This window comes from Rhipicephalus microplus, chromosome X, assembly GCF_043290135.1.
Source record: "Rhipicephalus microplus isolate Deutch F79 chromosome X, USDA_Rmic, whole genome shotgun sequence".
Taxonomy (NCBI): domain Eukaryota; kingdom Metazoa; phylum Arthropoda; class Arachnida; order Ixodida; family Ixodidae; genus Rhipicephalus; species Rhipicephalus microplus.
The window spans coordinates 271996052-272014410 of record NC_134710.1 but is presented as its reverse complement, the minus strand read 5'-3'; the positions used below and the strand labels follow the sequence as shown (position 1 = coordinate 272014410).

The 18359-nt window shown below is 41.9% G+C and overlaps 1 protein-coding gene across 4 annotated transcripts in view; it reads right to left on the bottom strand.

The window, feature by feature from the left end:
• Positions 1 to 18359, bottom strand: part of LOC119161500 (histone-lysine N-methyltransferase SMYD3) — an 84830-nt gene that overhangs the window by 64919 nt on the left and 1552 nt on the right. For 3 of the 4 annotated variants that reach the window (XM_037414012.2, XM_037414014.2, XM_037414015.2), the window contains exons 4-5: positions 6070 to 6180; positions 4450 to 4519 (exon numbers count right to left, since the gene is read on the bottom strand). In XM_037414012.2, coding sequence (XP_037269909.1) covers positions 4450 to 4519; positions 6070 to 6180 — 181 coding nt within the window. Of the gene's footprint in view, positions 1 to 4449; positions 4520 to 6069; positions 6181 to 10456; positions 10597 to 18359 lie in introns of all 4 variants that reach the window. The other variant, XM_075879140.1, reaches the window with a different exon arrangement.

Genomic DNA, 18359 nt, shown 5'->3' with positions numbered 1-18359 from the left:
CCGAAATCTCAGCTCATTTTCACTCAATTCAGGTGGGTTCGCAAGACAGTTTCAAGCAGCGCTGATGCGCACCCACGCGCACGTGACGACTACGAAATATGAGCGACTGGTGACACTAGATGTGACCGTGTGTCTGATATAATGATACAAACAAAACCAAAGCGGCTGGAAACTGGCTGTGGGAGCCACCTGCACACCTTATACATGCGGCGGACCTTAGCAAATATTTTTTTCCAGAATTAATTTTCCCTGACTTCCAGCAACAGCTCTCTATTGATTAGCTGGCATAAATTTTCGAAAATTATTACTGCTCAACTTAGTCAAATTGCGAAGCTAACATATCAATTAGATATCTGGCTTGCAGAGTTTGTTTTTTTTTTTTCATTGCAGCACTTCAATGTTACTGTAGCATAATCACGAGGGGCACGCACTTCTGTCAAGTTTGCCAACCTAGTGCATTTTTCTATCTACACACACACATTGGTTCGCGCAAAAGCCTGTAAAAAATCGCTATGTTGTCCAAGTTGGCAAATCCAAAAAAATTCTGAAAATTGAGTGGCTGAACTAACTACTAGAAAGTGCTGGGTGCACGACAAATAAATTAAACATGCCAAAATCGATGACCGGAAAGTGTCGATCACCGGGGATAGATTAGAATAAACGTGACAACGAAAGACTTAAAGGAGCCAACAAGTGATTTTTTTTCGATCCAGTGTTTTCAAGTGCGACAGAAAGCTTAGCCTTTGTAGTGTTTGTAGCTGCAGTAGTTATTCCCAAAAGCATATAGTTATCTTACAAGCAGTATTTTTCGATCAGAAAGGTTCTGAACATGGATGTGCCTTTTTGTCCAGCAATGCTGAGAATTGATAGCGATGCCGGTAGCCCTCCTAGTGAGTTGTGCATGCTGTCATTCTGTTTTCGCAGGAGTTCCTGTAACTATGCGTAACTGTGTTTGTTTTGAGCTTTACTTTTTTTGACACAACATGCCATTACAATGAGATGATGTGCCTTTATAAAGCAATGCTGTATATATACCGCGTTGCGTGCGCCTACGCACAAGGTTGTTTCGCCTGTGTTGTGACTGGATTTCCCTGTCGTTGTTACTCTCTCGACACACGAGCCAAGCCAAGTCACCGAAAAGTTCAGTGCGCATATGCGTGACCGTGCCAAATAACAATACAGATTATCATTTCTGAAACAAAGTGTAGGTAGGAAAATCACATCATTCCCAAATTTTGGTGACCTGGATACAGCGTGCACGGTTTTATGAGCCGGCAGAAATGTTGCTCAAGACGCGATGACGAGCAAGAGATCATTACGTCATGCGAAGGCAGCGTCCCTTCAATGCGTACTAACACAGGCCCATATGTACATATTTATGGAGTAATATCTTTTAATATAAAGAAACAAACAATATTTCAATACTAATAAGAAAATTGTTGACGCGTAATCTAATCAACAGTCACGTCACCAGGAACATCGAATAATTGAAGCTTTCACCACCAGGTGGCGCCACAGGCTGTTTATAGCGCTTTTTAATGAAGAAAAAAAATATAATTCCACTTCTCACAAGAAAAACAAGGTTGATTCGAGTCACTATGAAGGACAATCTCTCCATCCGTGAATTCAACTCACTTCATGTATTGGGCAGTTGTTAGTCCCTTTGAAGATACCATTAAAAAGTGGTTGATTTTTCTTTCATAAGAGTCATTCATAACACAAAAGTGAAACTTGTCTCCATAGTAGTAGTTGCAGCTGAGCTAGATGTTGTTGATGATGATGATGGTGATATCAGGTGTTTTTTGGTGCAAGGACCATTTGATGGCCAAAGAGTGCCAGTACATCTGTGGGCATTATTACTGGCTTTATAGGGGCATAAATTGCTCGCTGTATAGGTGGGTAAAATCTCTCTCTCTCTCTCTCTCTCTCTCTCTCTATATATATATATATATATATATATATATATATATATATATATTAAAATCATGAAAGTGGCATAAGATACGTGCAGTGCAAATGGGTGGTAAACAGTCTTGATAGAGCTGTAGAGAGGTGGTAGAGTACGAATGTCTCCTCTACACCCTTGTGTCCAAGGGCCGCGTGACAGGTGCTTTCTACTATTTGTTGCGAGGCGGGATCGACCAGACGCGTCGCCGCTGACATGGGTTGTCGAGGCGACAGGGTTACGAAGCACCCAGATTCCTGTGGTTGCATGGAGCAACTTCGGGTGGAAAAAACGAACGTCGACAAGTTGGGGAACGAAAAAACAAACAGGTTTATATCACTATTTACAACTATTTACAGCATAGAGGTTAGGAGTTCCGCCAACCACGGGCATGGTGGATGAACCGTCAAACTATGGTTCAGAGCCACATCCAGCACTTTGCAGCATCGTTTCAAATCCTGTCGGGCTCCTCCTCCTTGATTGAAACACCTATCACTCACAAGACACCGCCCTCCAGAGCATCAGTCAATAACACACGGTCGCCGAATAGGGGTCGCATCTCCTGACGCAATGCTCCTCCAGGCCGAGTTTTACCGAGGAGAGGGAAAATGGGTTGCATCCCGGAACAAGTTGGCAATTAGGTAGCTGCAGCTGTCTTTCCCTGGAAGGGCAGTCAAGGAGTAGAGGCCTTTGTTGCTTAGACACGACCTGCGCGGTCGGTTTGCCTCGCCGTCTCGCCAAACAAGCCATCAGGAGGAAGTGCTCGTAGGGATATTGGCTTATGAACAGTTGAACTTTGCCACATTCTAATCCCTTTGTTTCTTCCCACTGCTGGACTCCTTTCGAGAAAAGAGCACGGGGGCTTCCAGACGTGAGAACGCCACTTGGCTCTGCTTCTCATGGCCAACATGGCGCCCACGGACGAGGGTCACAATATATGTACCTACCATAGCAGCGACCTCTGCTCAGAGGTCGTGCTGCAGATTACCATGTTAAATTACGTGAAAAAAAAATGAACATCTTTTAGAAATGAGAACATTGAGTCGATCATGTTTGAAAAATGAATCCCTACTGATGAAGATTGCTGGGTGAAGCGGTATTTGTTCTTGGTAAGGTAATAAGACGTGCTTTTTTCTCAGAGTGTGTAATCCTTTGAACTGAATTAAAATGGGGAGAAGAGAGTGTGGTTCACCACATTTCTCGCACATGGGTGGGTCCCGATGTTAGAAAATACATTTCTCACAGTGTGTATTGCTATTGGGCTGGCATGGCAGCCCTCAGTGTCGATGAAAACATGTTGACACTCCTGCCACCTCTATGAGAGCAAATTGGTCTGACTCCATAGTGTCCTCGGCCATCCAAAAGCAAATAGCATTGTCCAAAATATAAAAAAAAAAGAGTAAACCGTCAGATTTTGCAGGATGGAACATAAATAACTGACCTTTAATTTAGTGAAGCAAAGTGAGGATTGCAAAGAACTGATGTGTATCACAAAAAGAAAGCAAACTTAAAAGCACATGGCTGATGATGGTGTGAGAAGAAAACATAGCTCATGAACGGGTCTGGCTGTCGAGGTCTCTAAAATATCTACGCCATCACGAAGAATTAGGAATATGGCAGAGACATAGAGACAATTAGGAATTTGGTAGGCCTCAACTTGCAAACACCACATTAGAGGAAGTGTATAATCATGGTGCCAGGTATTCACTCCCGAATATAGCTCTACGCCAACATACTATGTATTGACACACAATGATATAGGAGATATTATGAACAAAGACATGTGTCAATTACAGACACTCCCTTCTGTTCTATTCCTAGATGGCATCAGTTTGAACGTAATTAGTACAAGCTCTTTGGGCAGTGGCCATAACTTCCCACTAAGCAAGTATTAGGCACACTAAGGCCTGTTTCACTATAAGAAGATACACTGAGAGTGGTAATCCTTTGTCTATCATCCAGCAATTTAACAAGCTAAACAACATTTTTGATAAGCAAACAATTCATCATGTTCCTGCTGTTTGCCTAAGGTTTCCTGCTTGGCAACATATAAGATAACGTAGAATATATAGCAACATGCAAAATAAGCTAACAATTCTTTTACTACACTGGCTGAGTAAAATGTGACTTCACTGCACATCTTGATGAAATCAGGTGTCCTTTTACCCATAAAAAATCAGTTCTGTGAAACCCCCACAAGGTGGAGGAAGGTTCATGAAAAGAAAAAATAGTCATACATTTGACTTTACCACAAAGATAGAGCTTTCTTATTTTTTCTGGGCTTCAGCTGACCTGATTTGCCATATTTATTATCCTGGCACTTAGAGTACCCGGTTAATCTGGCCAAGCTATGCAAATTGTTAGACCTCCTGGTTGATTCATATGGTAAAGTGGCATTGGTCCTGGGCTTTATAACAGAAGTTTTTCAACTGGAAAGCATGTGCTTAGAGAATCCTGTACATTGCGGTTCTTTTGTGATCTCTTTTTAAACTTTTTATACTTACGTGAAACGAGATCTGTAAAACACCTTTGCTTTCCAAACACCTCCTCGGCTTCTGACCATGCATTTTTGTTCTAAAAGAGATGAATACTAAGAATATAATGCTGGCACGCCAGATAAAAAAAAATTCATTTCCAGCTAGATTACTGAGCGGGAAATCTTTCCAGCTGGAAAGAAGGTTTCATAATTCAGCTCAAAGTAAATGAATATCCAGCCGGAACATTGTCAGTTCCTCACTGGAATTCGGCCATATTCTAGCTAGATATCCATTCAGTTTGAGATTACTTATAATGTTATATAGCTGAATTATCAAACCAAGAATGTTTCCAGCTGTAAAGGTTTGATAATCCTGCTGGAAATGGAACTTTTTTTTTTTCTGAGACTGTTGTTTATGAGAGTATGAATCGGGGAAACACCATTCTGCAACAGAATGCAAATACTGATTTTTGCACCAAATTCACCACAATATAATATAGAGAGTTTTGTCACCATGTTGACTGAAAAATGAATAATCATGGTATAGAACTAATTATGAATAGTGCACTTTTAGACAAGCCAACTTACTGATGCAAACAACTCAAAAGAAATGCTTGTTATGCACTGATTGCATTTTTAAGTTTTGTTTTTTCAAAATAATGTCAGCTGCAGTTCATCATGCAACAAGAATATGTTGCTCATTTTCACCTCTACTGTATACACTTTAAATTATTAAGATAACCTAGTATTATAGAGAACTAATAGACAATGATGTATGTTATCATTGTACAAGCTATCATTATTATTGTCTCTCTCTCTCTCTCTCTCTCTCTCTCACACACACACACACACACACACACACACACACACACACACACACACACACACACACACACACACACACACACAAATAACGAGCACTTAAAATGAGCCCTTAAATTTCCACTCTTTTTCTTAACATGACCTAGGCTTCACAAAAACATGTAAGGTTCCAAATCCACAAGAGCATTGGTTAAAACCCCAGAAATTATAGGGTAAAACCCAAAAAGCTTCAAGTGATTACTCTAGTTTTTGACTTTGGTAAAATTATTAGAAGTAACAGGCATGATGTGACTGTACAAATAAACATGTTACAAATTCACCTTAACGTTAGGTGCAATATAACAATTAGTACATAGGAAATAATGCTATGGTGCAATGTGACAAGCAAAATTATAAATGAAGAATAAAAAATCATCATGAATGAAAAGAAGAGATAAGAATGTCGGTAGCTTGACGGTTGATTTAAATCTGGGACATCAAGCTTTGATGTGGATGAACAATGTGTGAGCTCAATGCTAATTTTCTATTGATATCATTTTGTTGGTGGCAAGTGTGCATATAAATTTTATAAAGATGACATAACAATGTTGAGAAACATGTCCTAGTTGCAGAAGCAATCAGTAACTGTAGCAGTACCTTGAACACCAAAATGTCAACCTTTTGATTCACCATCCTCTTTCACCACTACAGCAGGGTTCTAAAATTCATTGACAACTGAAAACTAATTTTTCATACAAATATCAAAAATGGTCTATCACATTTAAAGTGCTGAGAACTCACTCCCGAAGAAACATGCAAGTATTCAGATTCAGAAGTTGCCACTGACACTGAGCTTCACCAGCAGTCTGCAAAAGTACCGCACTGACGAGTCAGGCACATTGGGAGACACTTTGCGCAGACCAGCACACTCCACCTTGTGGTCTGGCCAGGCCAATTTCTGTAAAGACAAGTCACATACCCCAAAAGAATTGTAATGCATGCAATATACAATGTGGACATCTAGAATCGGGACAGATGTTAGACGTATATAAAAACTACCATTCCTACTGGTTTGGATTTAAATTCTTGCATCAGCGAGCAAACATGCCATTTCTACTTGATGGCCCTTGGCCACATCACTATGCCTTATAACCAATGTTTTATTAATGGTGCCCAGTTGTGGTAGATAGGCAACACCACGTTGAATGCAATAGCTATGCAACCTAGTGAACAAAGCAATGCAAAAGACTAAGCAGTCAATACGGAGTGCTACATTGGTGGTGCATATTGTACAGCTATTTAACTACAGAAAGTTTGCTACATAAAAATATTTGTAAAACAAAAAATAACTTGTGATGGCGGAAATGATACGCTCATGTGAAAACATCAATGAAGTTTCAATGAGTGAAATAAGATTGGTACTTTTCATGGAAACTTTGTGGCTGTACTAAGAGAACACGATTGGCTGCAGAACACCAAGTTTAGCAGGGAGCACCTTTGACACCAGTCTCAGTAAATGGTGCTTGACCTCGTCTCTCTCTCTCTCTCTCTCTCTCTCACACACACACACACACACACACACACACACACACACACACACACACACACACACACACACACATCGCATCCTGCCCACGGCAAGTTGTCTTTTCACCCACCCACTTTTCTTTCTTCATATTCACTTTACAACTTTACAATTCGATCTAATATCTTCCCCCCTATTATTCCTTGGCATTATTGTCTGTTAGATCTCATTAATATTGTGCAAAACACACATGAACGAGTCCTCGAGTATACACTTCTTTCCATTATATATATATATTCCTGCTCACGGCTGGTTATTTTTTCACCCACTTTTCTTTCTTCTTATTTACATTCCATTGGTTCTAATAACTTTTCCTGTACATTCCTTGGCATTACTGTCTGTTAGATCTCGTTAATATTGTGTCAAAACACGGAAAAACGAGCCCTTAGGTATACACTTATTTCCCTCCCTCCCCCCCCCCTCTCTCTCTATATATATATATATATTTAAACACGGAGCAAGAAAGACTGTAGGGGAAACTCCGGGCCAGCGCGCGTCGAGAAAATGTCTCCCTGAAAGAGGAGGTTAGCAAACGTGCGCGCAGCGATCCTTGCGGCAACGCACAGAACTATTCGTTTTCCGCCGTGAGAGGAGAGTGGGCGCGCCCGCAGTCTCCGACAGACACGAGTGTCGTTTGCAACATCTTGCACCGGCCACTCGCGCTACGTTGCCTTGTTACACACAAAAAAAAAGCTTTTAGTTAGATATGTTAGCTTTAGGAAGGTAAAGCCGGATTAGTGCATCCCATTGCCAAACTTCTTTATTATTCACATTTGGTATAGAATGCTATTGTATCGAATGGAAGGGACAAACTGGCCCACTCCAGATAGCAGACAATCTGATGATGCCGTGGTGCGGCTTCCCATTCTGTAAGTTTATTGGTATAACAAAAGGCAACATTTTTTCTAGTTACTAACATACGCCATAAAAAATGGTGATCAGAGCATGCCATACACACTTGATGTTTGTGATAGAAATTTAAGCACATTTCCTTCATCACACTTGGACAGACTTGAACAGACGGAGCAACGTATGGGCTGGCTTCGAGAACCAGCACGTCGCAAGTTCGACAGTTTCTGCGCTGCTGATTCGCGATGTACGTTGACTGTGTAAAAGGTCGCCGATAATCGACATGGGGCACCGATGCTTTGTCCGAAACTGCAACAACAGATATAAGTCTTGTGCTGAAAAAGTTCGCACCTTCAAAGCTCCAGCTGACCCTAAACGTTTGCAAGAATGGGCAAGAGCTATTAGCCGGGTGGATTGCGATCTCACTACATGCGACTACGTCTGCAAAAAGCATTTCCCCAGTGAAATGGTCATCATCATAATCATCATCAGCCTGACTACGTTCACTGCAGGACAAAGGCCTCTCCCATGTTCCGCCAATCAACTCGGTCCTGTGCTTGTTGCTGCTAATTTATACCCGTAAACTTATTAATCTTATCTGCCCACCTAACCATCTGCCTCCCCTTAACCCACTTGCCTTCTCTAAGAATCCAGTTACTTACCCTTAAAGACCAGCGGTTATCCTGTTTACGTGCTACATGCCCAGCCCATGTTCATTTCCTCTTCTTGATTTCAACAATGATATCCTGAACCCCGGTTTGTTCCCTAATCCACTCTGTTCTCTTCTTGTCTCTTAAGGTTATACCTACCATTTTCCTTTCCATTGCTTGTTGTGTCGTCCTCAATTTAAGCTGAACCCTCTTTGTAGGTCTCCAGGTTTCAGCTCCGTAGCTAAGTACTGGCAAGATGCAGCTGTTATATACATTCTGCTTGAGGGATAGTGGCAATCTGCCTGTCATAATTAGAGTGTGCTTGCCAAATGTGCTCCACCCCATTCTTATTCTTCTAGTTACTTCAGTCTCGTGGTTTGGCTTCGCAGTTATTACCTGTTCTAAGTAGACATAGTCTTTTACAACTTCAAGTGCACTATTACCTATCTCGAAGCGCTGCTCTGTTTTGAGGTTGTTGTACATTACTTTCATTTTCTGCAGAGTAATTTTAAGACCCACCTTTCTGCTCTCCTTGTCTAACTCTGTAATCATGAGTTGCAGTTCGTTTCCCGAGTTACTCAGCAATGCAATGTCATCGGCAAAGCGCAGGTTACTAAGGTACTCTCCATTAACTCTTATCCCTAACTGTTCCCACTCTAAGCCTCTGAAAACCTCCTGTAAGCACCCGGTAAATAGCATTGGGGAGATTGTGTCCCCCTGCCTTACACCCTACTTGATTGGTATTCTGTTGCTTTCTTTATGAAGCACTATGGTAGCAGTTGATCCCCTGTAGATTTCTTCCAGGATGTTTACATTTGCTTCGTCAACGCCCTGATTTGGCAGTGTCTGCATGACTGCTGATATTTCTACTGAATCAAATGCCTTCTTGTAATCTATGGAGGCTATGTATAGTGGTTGGCTATATTCTGAGCATTTCTCTATTACCTGATTGATAGTATGAATGTGGTCGATTGACGAGTAGCCTGTTCGAAATCCTGCTTGTTCCTTTAGTTGATTGAATTCTAATATTGCCTTAATTCTGTTAGCAATTACCTTTATAAATAGCTTGTATACTACTGAGAGCAAGTTGATCGGCCTGTGATTCCTGTTAAGTATTTGTTATCTCCTTTCTTACGTATTAAGATGGTGTTAGCATTCTTCCAAGATTCTGGTAGTCTTCCTGTCAGGAGAAACTTCGTAAACGGGGTGGCTAGTTTTTCTAACACAATCTGTCCTCCATCTTTCAGCAGGTCTAATGTTACCTGATCCTCACCAGCAGCTTTGCCGTTTTGCATGCTCTCCAAGGTTTTTCTGACTTCTTCTATCATTACTAGTGGGGTGTCATCTGGGTTACTGCTAGTTCCTATATTAAGGTCGTGGTTGTGCTGGCTACTGTAAAGATCTCTGTAAAACTCCACTAATTTTGCTATCCTATCCATATTGGTAGTTAATTTGCCTTCCTTGTCCCTTAGCCCATACATCTGGTTTTTGCCTATCCCAAGTTTTCTCTTCACTGCTTTGACGCTTCTTCCTTATTCAGAGCGCATTCAATTCTTTCCTTATACCTTCTTATATCGGATACCTTACGCTTATTAATCAGCTTCGAAAGCTCTACGAACTCTATTTTGTTTGTTGTACTTGAGGCTTCCATGCTTTGACGCTTCTTAAAGAGATTCTTCGTTTCCTGGGACAGCTTGCCAGTGTCCTGTCTAACTGCAGTGCCTCCAACTTCCACTGCACACTCCGTGTAATGATACTCGTCAGATTATTATTCATTAGGTCAACGCTAAGGCTCTTTTTCTCGATAAGAGCCGAGTACCTGTTCTGAGACGAGACTGAATTCCTGTACTTTTCCTCTCAGTGCTATCTCATTGATTGGCTTCTTGCGTATCAGATTCTGTCGTTCCTTATTCAAGTCTAGGCGAATTTTGGACCGTATCATTCTATGGTCACTGCATCGTACCTTGCCAAGCACTTCCACATCCTGCACGATGCCTGGGTGTGCACTCAGTATAAAGTCTATTTCGTTGTTATTTTGTTATTAGGGCTTCTCCATGTCCACTTACGGTTCCCTTGCTTCGTGGTTCCCTCGTTTAGTGGCGATGGCATAGTGGTTAGAGTGAAATAGTGGGCAGGTGCAAATACTACACTGAGCTTGGAGGCACGGTCATTCTTGACCACTTGAAGAAGGCAAAGTTGGTGCTTGAGGCAGTTCTTTGCATTTTCCCGGACGTTTTGCTGCACTTGCATCCAGCGAAGAAACCCAGAGTCAGCCGGAATGTTCTTCAAACTGCCGATGAAAGAAGCCCCAAAAGAGTGAAGGTGGATAGTGTGTATCAAGATACAGTAGTCACCAGCAACCAGAGTAATAGCGTTCAAACAAATGCGAAATTCAAAGTGAGCTCTATTGCCCAAGAGGGGTTCACATCTGAGCATTCGAGTACATTGCACATGAACTCTCCGCCACAGCCAAGCTACAATTCAACTACTTCTGCTGCTGAAGATGTGCCTATGCAGAAAATAGAGGCAGGAGCTTCTGCCTTTACAGCTAGCTGGCTCCAGCAATTGTTAAGTGAAAATCCCATACCAATGCCAAACCCTGCATGGAACCACCACTACATAAACGTTGATGGTGTGGAATGCCTTTCTTTTGTGCACATGGTGAAAGCATCAGCGTGGTCTGCCACATTCACATTCAAAATCCTAGAATTGATGCCATCCCACGAGGGTAGCGAGGGATATACAGCAACAAAATGGGTTCTGCGTCACAAAGTGAGCCATTTAGTAGTAGAAGTACCTTGTGAAGCCCAGCGAACCAGAAATATTATTGACATGCTTTGGGAATTTTATCACCAAGTCGTTTGTCATGGAGGTCCTGCGAGAAAAAAAAATCACTGCATTTCAAGCTGCTTGAAGATAATTATGGGGCGAAGCTTTCGGAGGTGATTATTGTGATTAAAGTTGAGATATTACTGAGACTGATTGTGGTTGTGATACTTATATATTTTTTTTTATTCAAAGAGATAGTGCTGAGACCGTTTGTGATATAGCGGTGATTCTTCTTTATAGCTGATATGAGGTTCCGAGTTCAGGGTTACGTTTTGACTTCATAATCACAGCTTCATTAGCTATCGTCTCTGGTGTAGAATTTTCTTGTCGGTATTGCCGCCTTGCATCCGCTTCAAGTTGTCTCAACTGCGCGTCAGCTTGGCGTTTTTCTCGCTTAGCCTTTGCTTCCTTAGCCCTAGTCTGTGATGTAGAACTTTGTTGTCGCCGTTGCCGCTTTGCATCCGCTTCCTTTTCTTTTGTCTCCACGGTAGCTTCCCGTCGACGACGACGCTGATACTCAGCACGTCGCGCTTTCTGCGTTCGTATTCGTCCATATGAGAGAAGAGAATGTGTGGTATAGAATGTGATTATATATATATAGCGTTGACAGCAGCGCCATCACATCTACAATTAACCACAGCACCCTCTGTTGCTTATAATTTGAAGGTTACATGCAAAACGGTTACCACCAATGCCCTCTGTTGCTTAATGTTGAAGGTTACATGGTGTTACGGACAGACGGGAGACGGCGGACATCGTGAGGTCTTAAGGAGCTTCGCTCCTAAAAGTTTCCCCGACATCCAGTCAGAATGTGCCTCTTGTGATGAGACAGAGCCTAGAGACACAAAAGCTACCCTGTTTTTCTTAACAGTTCACAGAGACAATGCTCACAATGCAAAAGCTGTCCAACACTTTGCTTATTCACAAGAAACTAAATGAAAGCAAAAAAGTCAAGGCATCTGTTAGGTCTCGTGTTAGGGGTCCCAGTGTGCCGTAAAGGTCAATAGTAGAGGTAGGTAGTTAGGAAGTAATGAGCTGTGTTGTATCACAAGAAAAAAAAGACTTATGAAAAGAACCAAAAGATTAAAAGCCTCGCTTGAAGCGAGCATGGAGAAACTCAAATTCCTTCCAGACACGCAAGTTTTGAATCTTACTAAAGAAGCCGGCTTTCCCGAGAACCACTGCATGCTTTTGGCAGAGTGTTTAGTTGGCGCAAAGGTCCGGGCGAAACAGGGAAGATGGTACACGGATGACTGGCTTATCCTCTGCCTGCTTTTAAATATACGCACATCATCTGGCTACAGGTTTTTTAGAGAACACAATATCTTGCCATTGCCCTGCGTGAAGACAATTAGAAAATACATTTCCAACAAAGCAATGAAGTGTTGCTTCGATGAAGATTTTTTCATCGCCCTGAAAGAGAAACTAACGCCCAAATTGAATTTCCAAAAGCACGGAATGCCGCTTTTCGACGAGATGCAGGTTCGAGAACGTAAGTGTGTCAATTCCAAGACACTTAACTACGTTGAATTTGTGGACCACGGTCAGGGAGTGAACTGTGCTAAAAGTAGTGCAACTGGCCTAGCCAATCATGCACTAGTCTTCATGTTTATTTCATTTTAGGAGAGTTACGCTCAAACGATCGGCGTGTTTGCCTCCCGAGGTCCAACGAAAGGACCAGTGCTAAGCCCGTTGGTGCTGCAGGCCATCATACATTTGAGAAGGCAGGTACTCTCGTTGACGGGATTGTTTCTGATGAAGTGAGCACAAACAGAAGGATGTGGACAGAACTCGGCATAAATGGGAAACTCAGTTAAAAAAAAAAACCTCATTTGAACACCAAATGAATTGCGCAAGAATGGTGTATGTCTTCTCCGACGTGCCACACCTCGTGAAGTGTGTTTGTAATAAGCTGAAACATCGCTCCTGAAACATCGCTCTCTGAAAGTTAATGGTAAGTGGGTGCACTGGTCTTGCTATGTGGCTGTCTACAAAGAGGATTGCAAGAATGCAGGACGCTTGAAGGTTTGCCCTAAAGTAACGCATCACCATATATACCCATCACATATGGAGCTTATGCGTGTCAACCTGGCCACTCAGGCATTCAACTTATCTATGGCCTCAGCATTAAAACACTACACAGAAGTAGGTGTACTGCACACGGACACTACTGAAGGCACTATTGCGTTCACCGAGCAGATGAACGGCGTCTTTATAAAGCGTCATTATAAAGAGGGTCTGTGCATGGGATGCAAAGATTTAAAGTGCATCAAGAATTCCCTGAAGTGGCTCGACGACTGGGAGCATGAAGTTCGCAGTGGAGCTATTTCCAAAGGCTTGTTTCTGGCTTCATCGACTGCACAAGGCCTCCGAGTCACCATGCTGTCGATGCTAGAACTATCGGAGTACTTGCAGAACCAGTGTGGGTTCAACCACATCTTCACTGACAAGATGAACCAAGACCCCCTAGAAAAATTCTTCGGTAAAGCTCGACAGGCTCGCTGTGAAAATGACCATCCTGATATGCCATCGTTTCTGCAGGCGTACCGGATGCTCACAATATACAGCTTGTTGAAGCCACCAAAGCTTGGAAACTGTGAGGTACGAGAGCAAAAATCAGCGCTTGATCTTTCTTCGTTCCGAGCTGTATTTATGACGTAAGACACCGGCGATTCGAACCTCACCGAGATAAAAAGGAAGCTGGCCATATGAGCTTTAGAATAGCGTTTGCCCTCCTGCAAAAACGCAACGCACCATCGCAGCAGCATCATAGCCTCGAAACCAGCATTTGCAGGCCGCATGCGGGCATCACCCGCCGCTCGCTATTTCGGATTTTCTGCGTGCGGGCCTGGCACGCCAACGACGGCTCGCGTTACGATGCATGCGAAGTAACAGCGACAGGACCACAAGAGCTCGCGATGCGCTATTCTAAAACTCCCTATTGCTAGGCAATTAAGTGATTTTTTCATTACGATATGAACTGTATGGACACTCAATGGGTTTTTGCCATCGCCGTCATGTTCGGCGTAAACTACAAGTTGGTAACATTCCCCGTGCATCATACATTCTACCCGCACATAAAATTACGCAAGTTGGGGACGTGAGTGTTGCGCAAGCAGAGATTAAACGAGGCGACCGATCTCTGTCGCTTGGAAGCGACTACGCACGCGATACTATCCCACCACGTATAAAGGGGGGCGGGGGGGGGGGTCACTCGAGCAGCAATGGTGAACTTAGATTCTAAGGGCGTGGTTTTGATAAGCTGGCACGCACACTGTTGGCAAGCGTCAGTACGCGGCTCGTAAACCGCTCTACGTGGTGCGCTCACAGAATACCTACCAGTTCTCAACGGAAAGAGATTATGAGATAAGAGCATCTCTCCCAGGAGGATTCAAAAGCGTTATAGCTTTCAACCTCCGTATTGTCATGGGGTCGTGAGATTGACGAAGGCAGCAGCCTCTGTTTTCATGAGTGAACCTTATTTGGGCGAACCTGTGCCCAGAAAACAAAACGTCACTCTACAAGCAATACAAGCTGTAGACTGATAGCTGCAAACTAGAGCGTTGGCCATCGATAATCTGCCAAGCAGCAAAGTGCGTCGGCATTTATATATGTGCAATCGAAGATTCCCGCGTTATCGCTAGCGACTGCCTAAGTTCCAGAACAAACCCTAATGTACGCGTTGTGCGGGTAATCTCATCGGAAGATTGTAAGATTATCTATATTGTTCCCAGCCATTCGGGAGCGGATTGCGCAAGGCAGTGTTACAGGCGTAATGGTGCGGTAGCAGAAATAGAAAGCGCGTGCGGCATTACCATTACAAATTCTTGCTATTACCTTCATCTCTTCACCAACGAAATTGATTTTTTTTCCAGTTTATATAGTTTGGCTAACAGCTTTGCTGTTAAAACATATATAGAGTCGCATAATGAGGTATCTATACAAACACCACCTTAACAAGATTCATGCATGAACCAAAACTAAAATACGCCACCGAACTAATTTGATATGGACGTGGTTGTGCCCTTTGTGTAGCCCACACCTATTGTTCGGTTGATGATAAAACTTGACTAGATTTGGCGTTGCAAACGCAAATTGCCGTTTAGGCGCAGAATGGCACGAATGGCCCAGCACTTCCACCCCTGACATGGACTACTAAGTGAAAGATTAGTTTCGATACATGAACAAAAATTGAAGTTATGGCTAAGACATTTACAGAAACTTTACTCCGGTTTTCAGTGTTCTACGCACTTCAATGTGATGAAAGAAATCCATAAACAAAGGTTCTGTGCTCGAGCAGTCCTTTTCACAAGTCTTCTTGAATGCTGGAACTAATTTCCTTAGCTCTAGTGTGAACATGTTTCATACCCTCTTCTAATCGAAAGAAAGAAGAAGTAGGGGGCAACTGCAAAAGCCAGGGTGGGAAAGAGGCCACTGTGACGAATAGTGCGAGTCTAAAAGGAAAGAGGTATTTAACAGAAAAAAAAAAAATGTGGATGAAAGGATGGGGTACATGTTTACTGAATTATAGTTTTCAAGAGGAAGCACCACTTAACAATGGTAGATAAGAACTCCTTAGGCGGGCTTAACTCTCATTGGTTTTAGTTGTGTATGCACCATACTGGATGGGTTCAAGAGCTCCCTTATAAATGTTTACACCTGCTCGCTGGATATATTGAGCATATGAATAAGGTATGACTGTATATTTTCAGTCTCTTGAGGATTGAAAATTCGACTGAAGGATATAAAGTTTGAGACTATCAAAATTGTGACCTGCTACATTAATATGCTGTGCCACTGCTGCCAGTAATTTCATCGGCGTGTCCACACGATGCCTGTTTAATCGAACATAACAGGCTGTAACATTTGGCCAATGTACCATTCGTCACCATAAGAAGAGTCGATCATGCAGATAACAATAACGACCATGTATGTAGAAAAAGAAGTGCTTTAATAAAAAATGGGGAGCTCATAAAGAAAAGAAGACGATGAGTTTCGAATGGGCCCTTTTGTGTCTGCGTCAGTCTTTTTACATCAATAATGTAGATAATGTAGGTACGCGTGTAGTACTCTAAAAACCAGATAGAAATTTCTAACAATAAAAACATTTGGGATTTTACGTCTCAAAACTACGACACGATTATGAGAGACTCCTTAGTGAAAGGCACCAGAAATTTCGACCATCTGGTGTTTTCTAAATGCACTGACATCGCACAGCACACAGGCCTCAACCATTGTGCCTCGACCAAAATGCAACTGCTGCAGCTGGGATCGAACCCGCAACCTTTAGGTCAGCCACAGAGCACCGTAACCTTCGATCCACAGGGGCAGACAGAATAAAATTTCTGTAAATATATAAGCCATAACTTCAATTTTTGTTCCTTGTGTACCAAAACTAACATTTCACTGTAAGAGTCCTAATACTTTTTATTGTGCAGTAGTTAAACGGAACCTGAAGAGTTCCTTAGTATTCTACAGTATGTGCCGAAATCTAAGTCCACAGCTCTGTTTTGTTGCTAATGAGACATGGCCAACACAGCAGAAAAACAAACCAGCAGCCTCATGCTCAAGTAGCATTCCGTAGATGCCGGGCATATTACGATATTCTTTTTACAGTGTCATTTGATACAATTTACATGGAAACATTCCCAGCTGAGCAGTTAAAAGCAATGCACATTACTGCAATAAAGGTCCTTTGATACATCTATTTAGTCAATAGTCTTATAAAAATTTTGCATCGCACAAGCACGCTCAATAAACCAATTTTGTGTAATGGCTGTAACAGACAAGGGAGGGCACTTCTTTATATCTGAGCAAGTAAAGCTGCTTCACAAGAAATTATACACAATAATAAGTGTTCAAAACAAAGCATTTCACAAAACTTTTTAGGCTTTGCCAACGATTTCGTCTTGATTGCCCGCATTCTTCTCTATACCTACACCAAGTAGCTTTTCTAGGCTATCGGTATATGTGTAATGATCCATAACATGTGTCCACAGATCAAGTTTAATTCCTTTAGGCCTCAGATGCAGCAATAAACTGGGTGAATAAGAGTCAACCTTACAGCTGTCTTCTGAATTTTACTGCATATAAGAGCATCAAATCAAAAGAAAGAAATACTGGTTTGGCTTTGGCTCAAAGCACTCCATTTACATTCTGTAGAAATAGATATCTTTATAGGTTTACACACCAGTTCAGCACTGTAAATATTTTCCCCATGTCATACTTTCTTATTAACTTAAATCTGCTAAACTGAAACTCTCTAGCCAGTTAAGCTGAAGAGACTGGACTTGAAAAATCATGTGCTTTGCAATATATGTGTTTTATCTGATGGTGGGAGATATGAGCTCATTGAGAGATGGGATATAGTGATCATCAATCTATGTTTTCCCATAAATATGAGTGAAATTTTGTAAAAATATCTATGGCTAGCATATTAACGAACACAAGCCATCTAAAGCACCATTTTCCACGTAAAAAATATGCAGCCCAACAGAATATGTGGTCTATCCTAAAGCTCTCTCTTTGCAATGATTCTTTCTACTGCTAATAATATTGACATTGGTTAGAACAGTTTATAGATGTTTCGAAAGTGCAAATTTTGAGCCAAAGAGGGCTACAAAAAAATGATCATCGAATATGAATTGAAACGAAATAAGAATGTTCAGCAACAAAACTATTACAGAATGTCATACAGGTACACTACATGTGACATGCCAGGATTATATTTGAAGCATAATTACACTAATATTAATGATAGAGAAAGGTAGTATGCGATACATGCACATCTGTTGATGAACCGTGCTCGTCAAGTTGAAGGCTACCACACATTGAATAAATTAAAAAAAAAGTGTGCTTGCTAACATTGGCGAAATGATAAATTTTTTTGTCTTAACAGAAACAACAAAAGGATAGACTGCATAAAGGTGAGACATGTATCATCAACAGTTGGCAACTATTTTGCATAAGCACTTAGGTGAGTTTGTTCAGGAACCCATTCAGCTGCACAACAGTGATGCACTAGAATAATGTAGATGGCTCTGTTTGAATCATTGTCTCAGTGCTACAACTTAAACAGTCGCTGTTTTTTATATACATTGCACAGCTTTGTTCCATACCACTGACCAACGTTATTATTTTTTAGTTGCAGTTTGATACTGGCTGAGAATTCAAAATTTGGTTTTACACCCTGCTGCTTACACCTCTTGTAACATCTAATGGTGC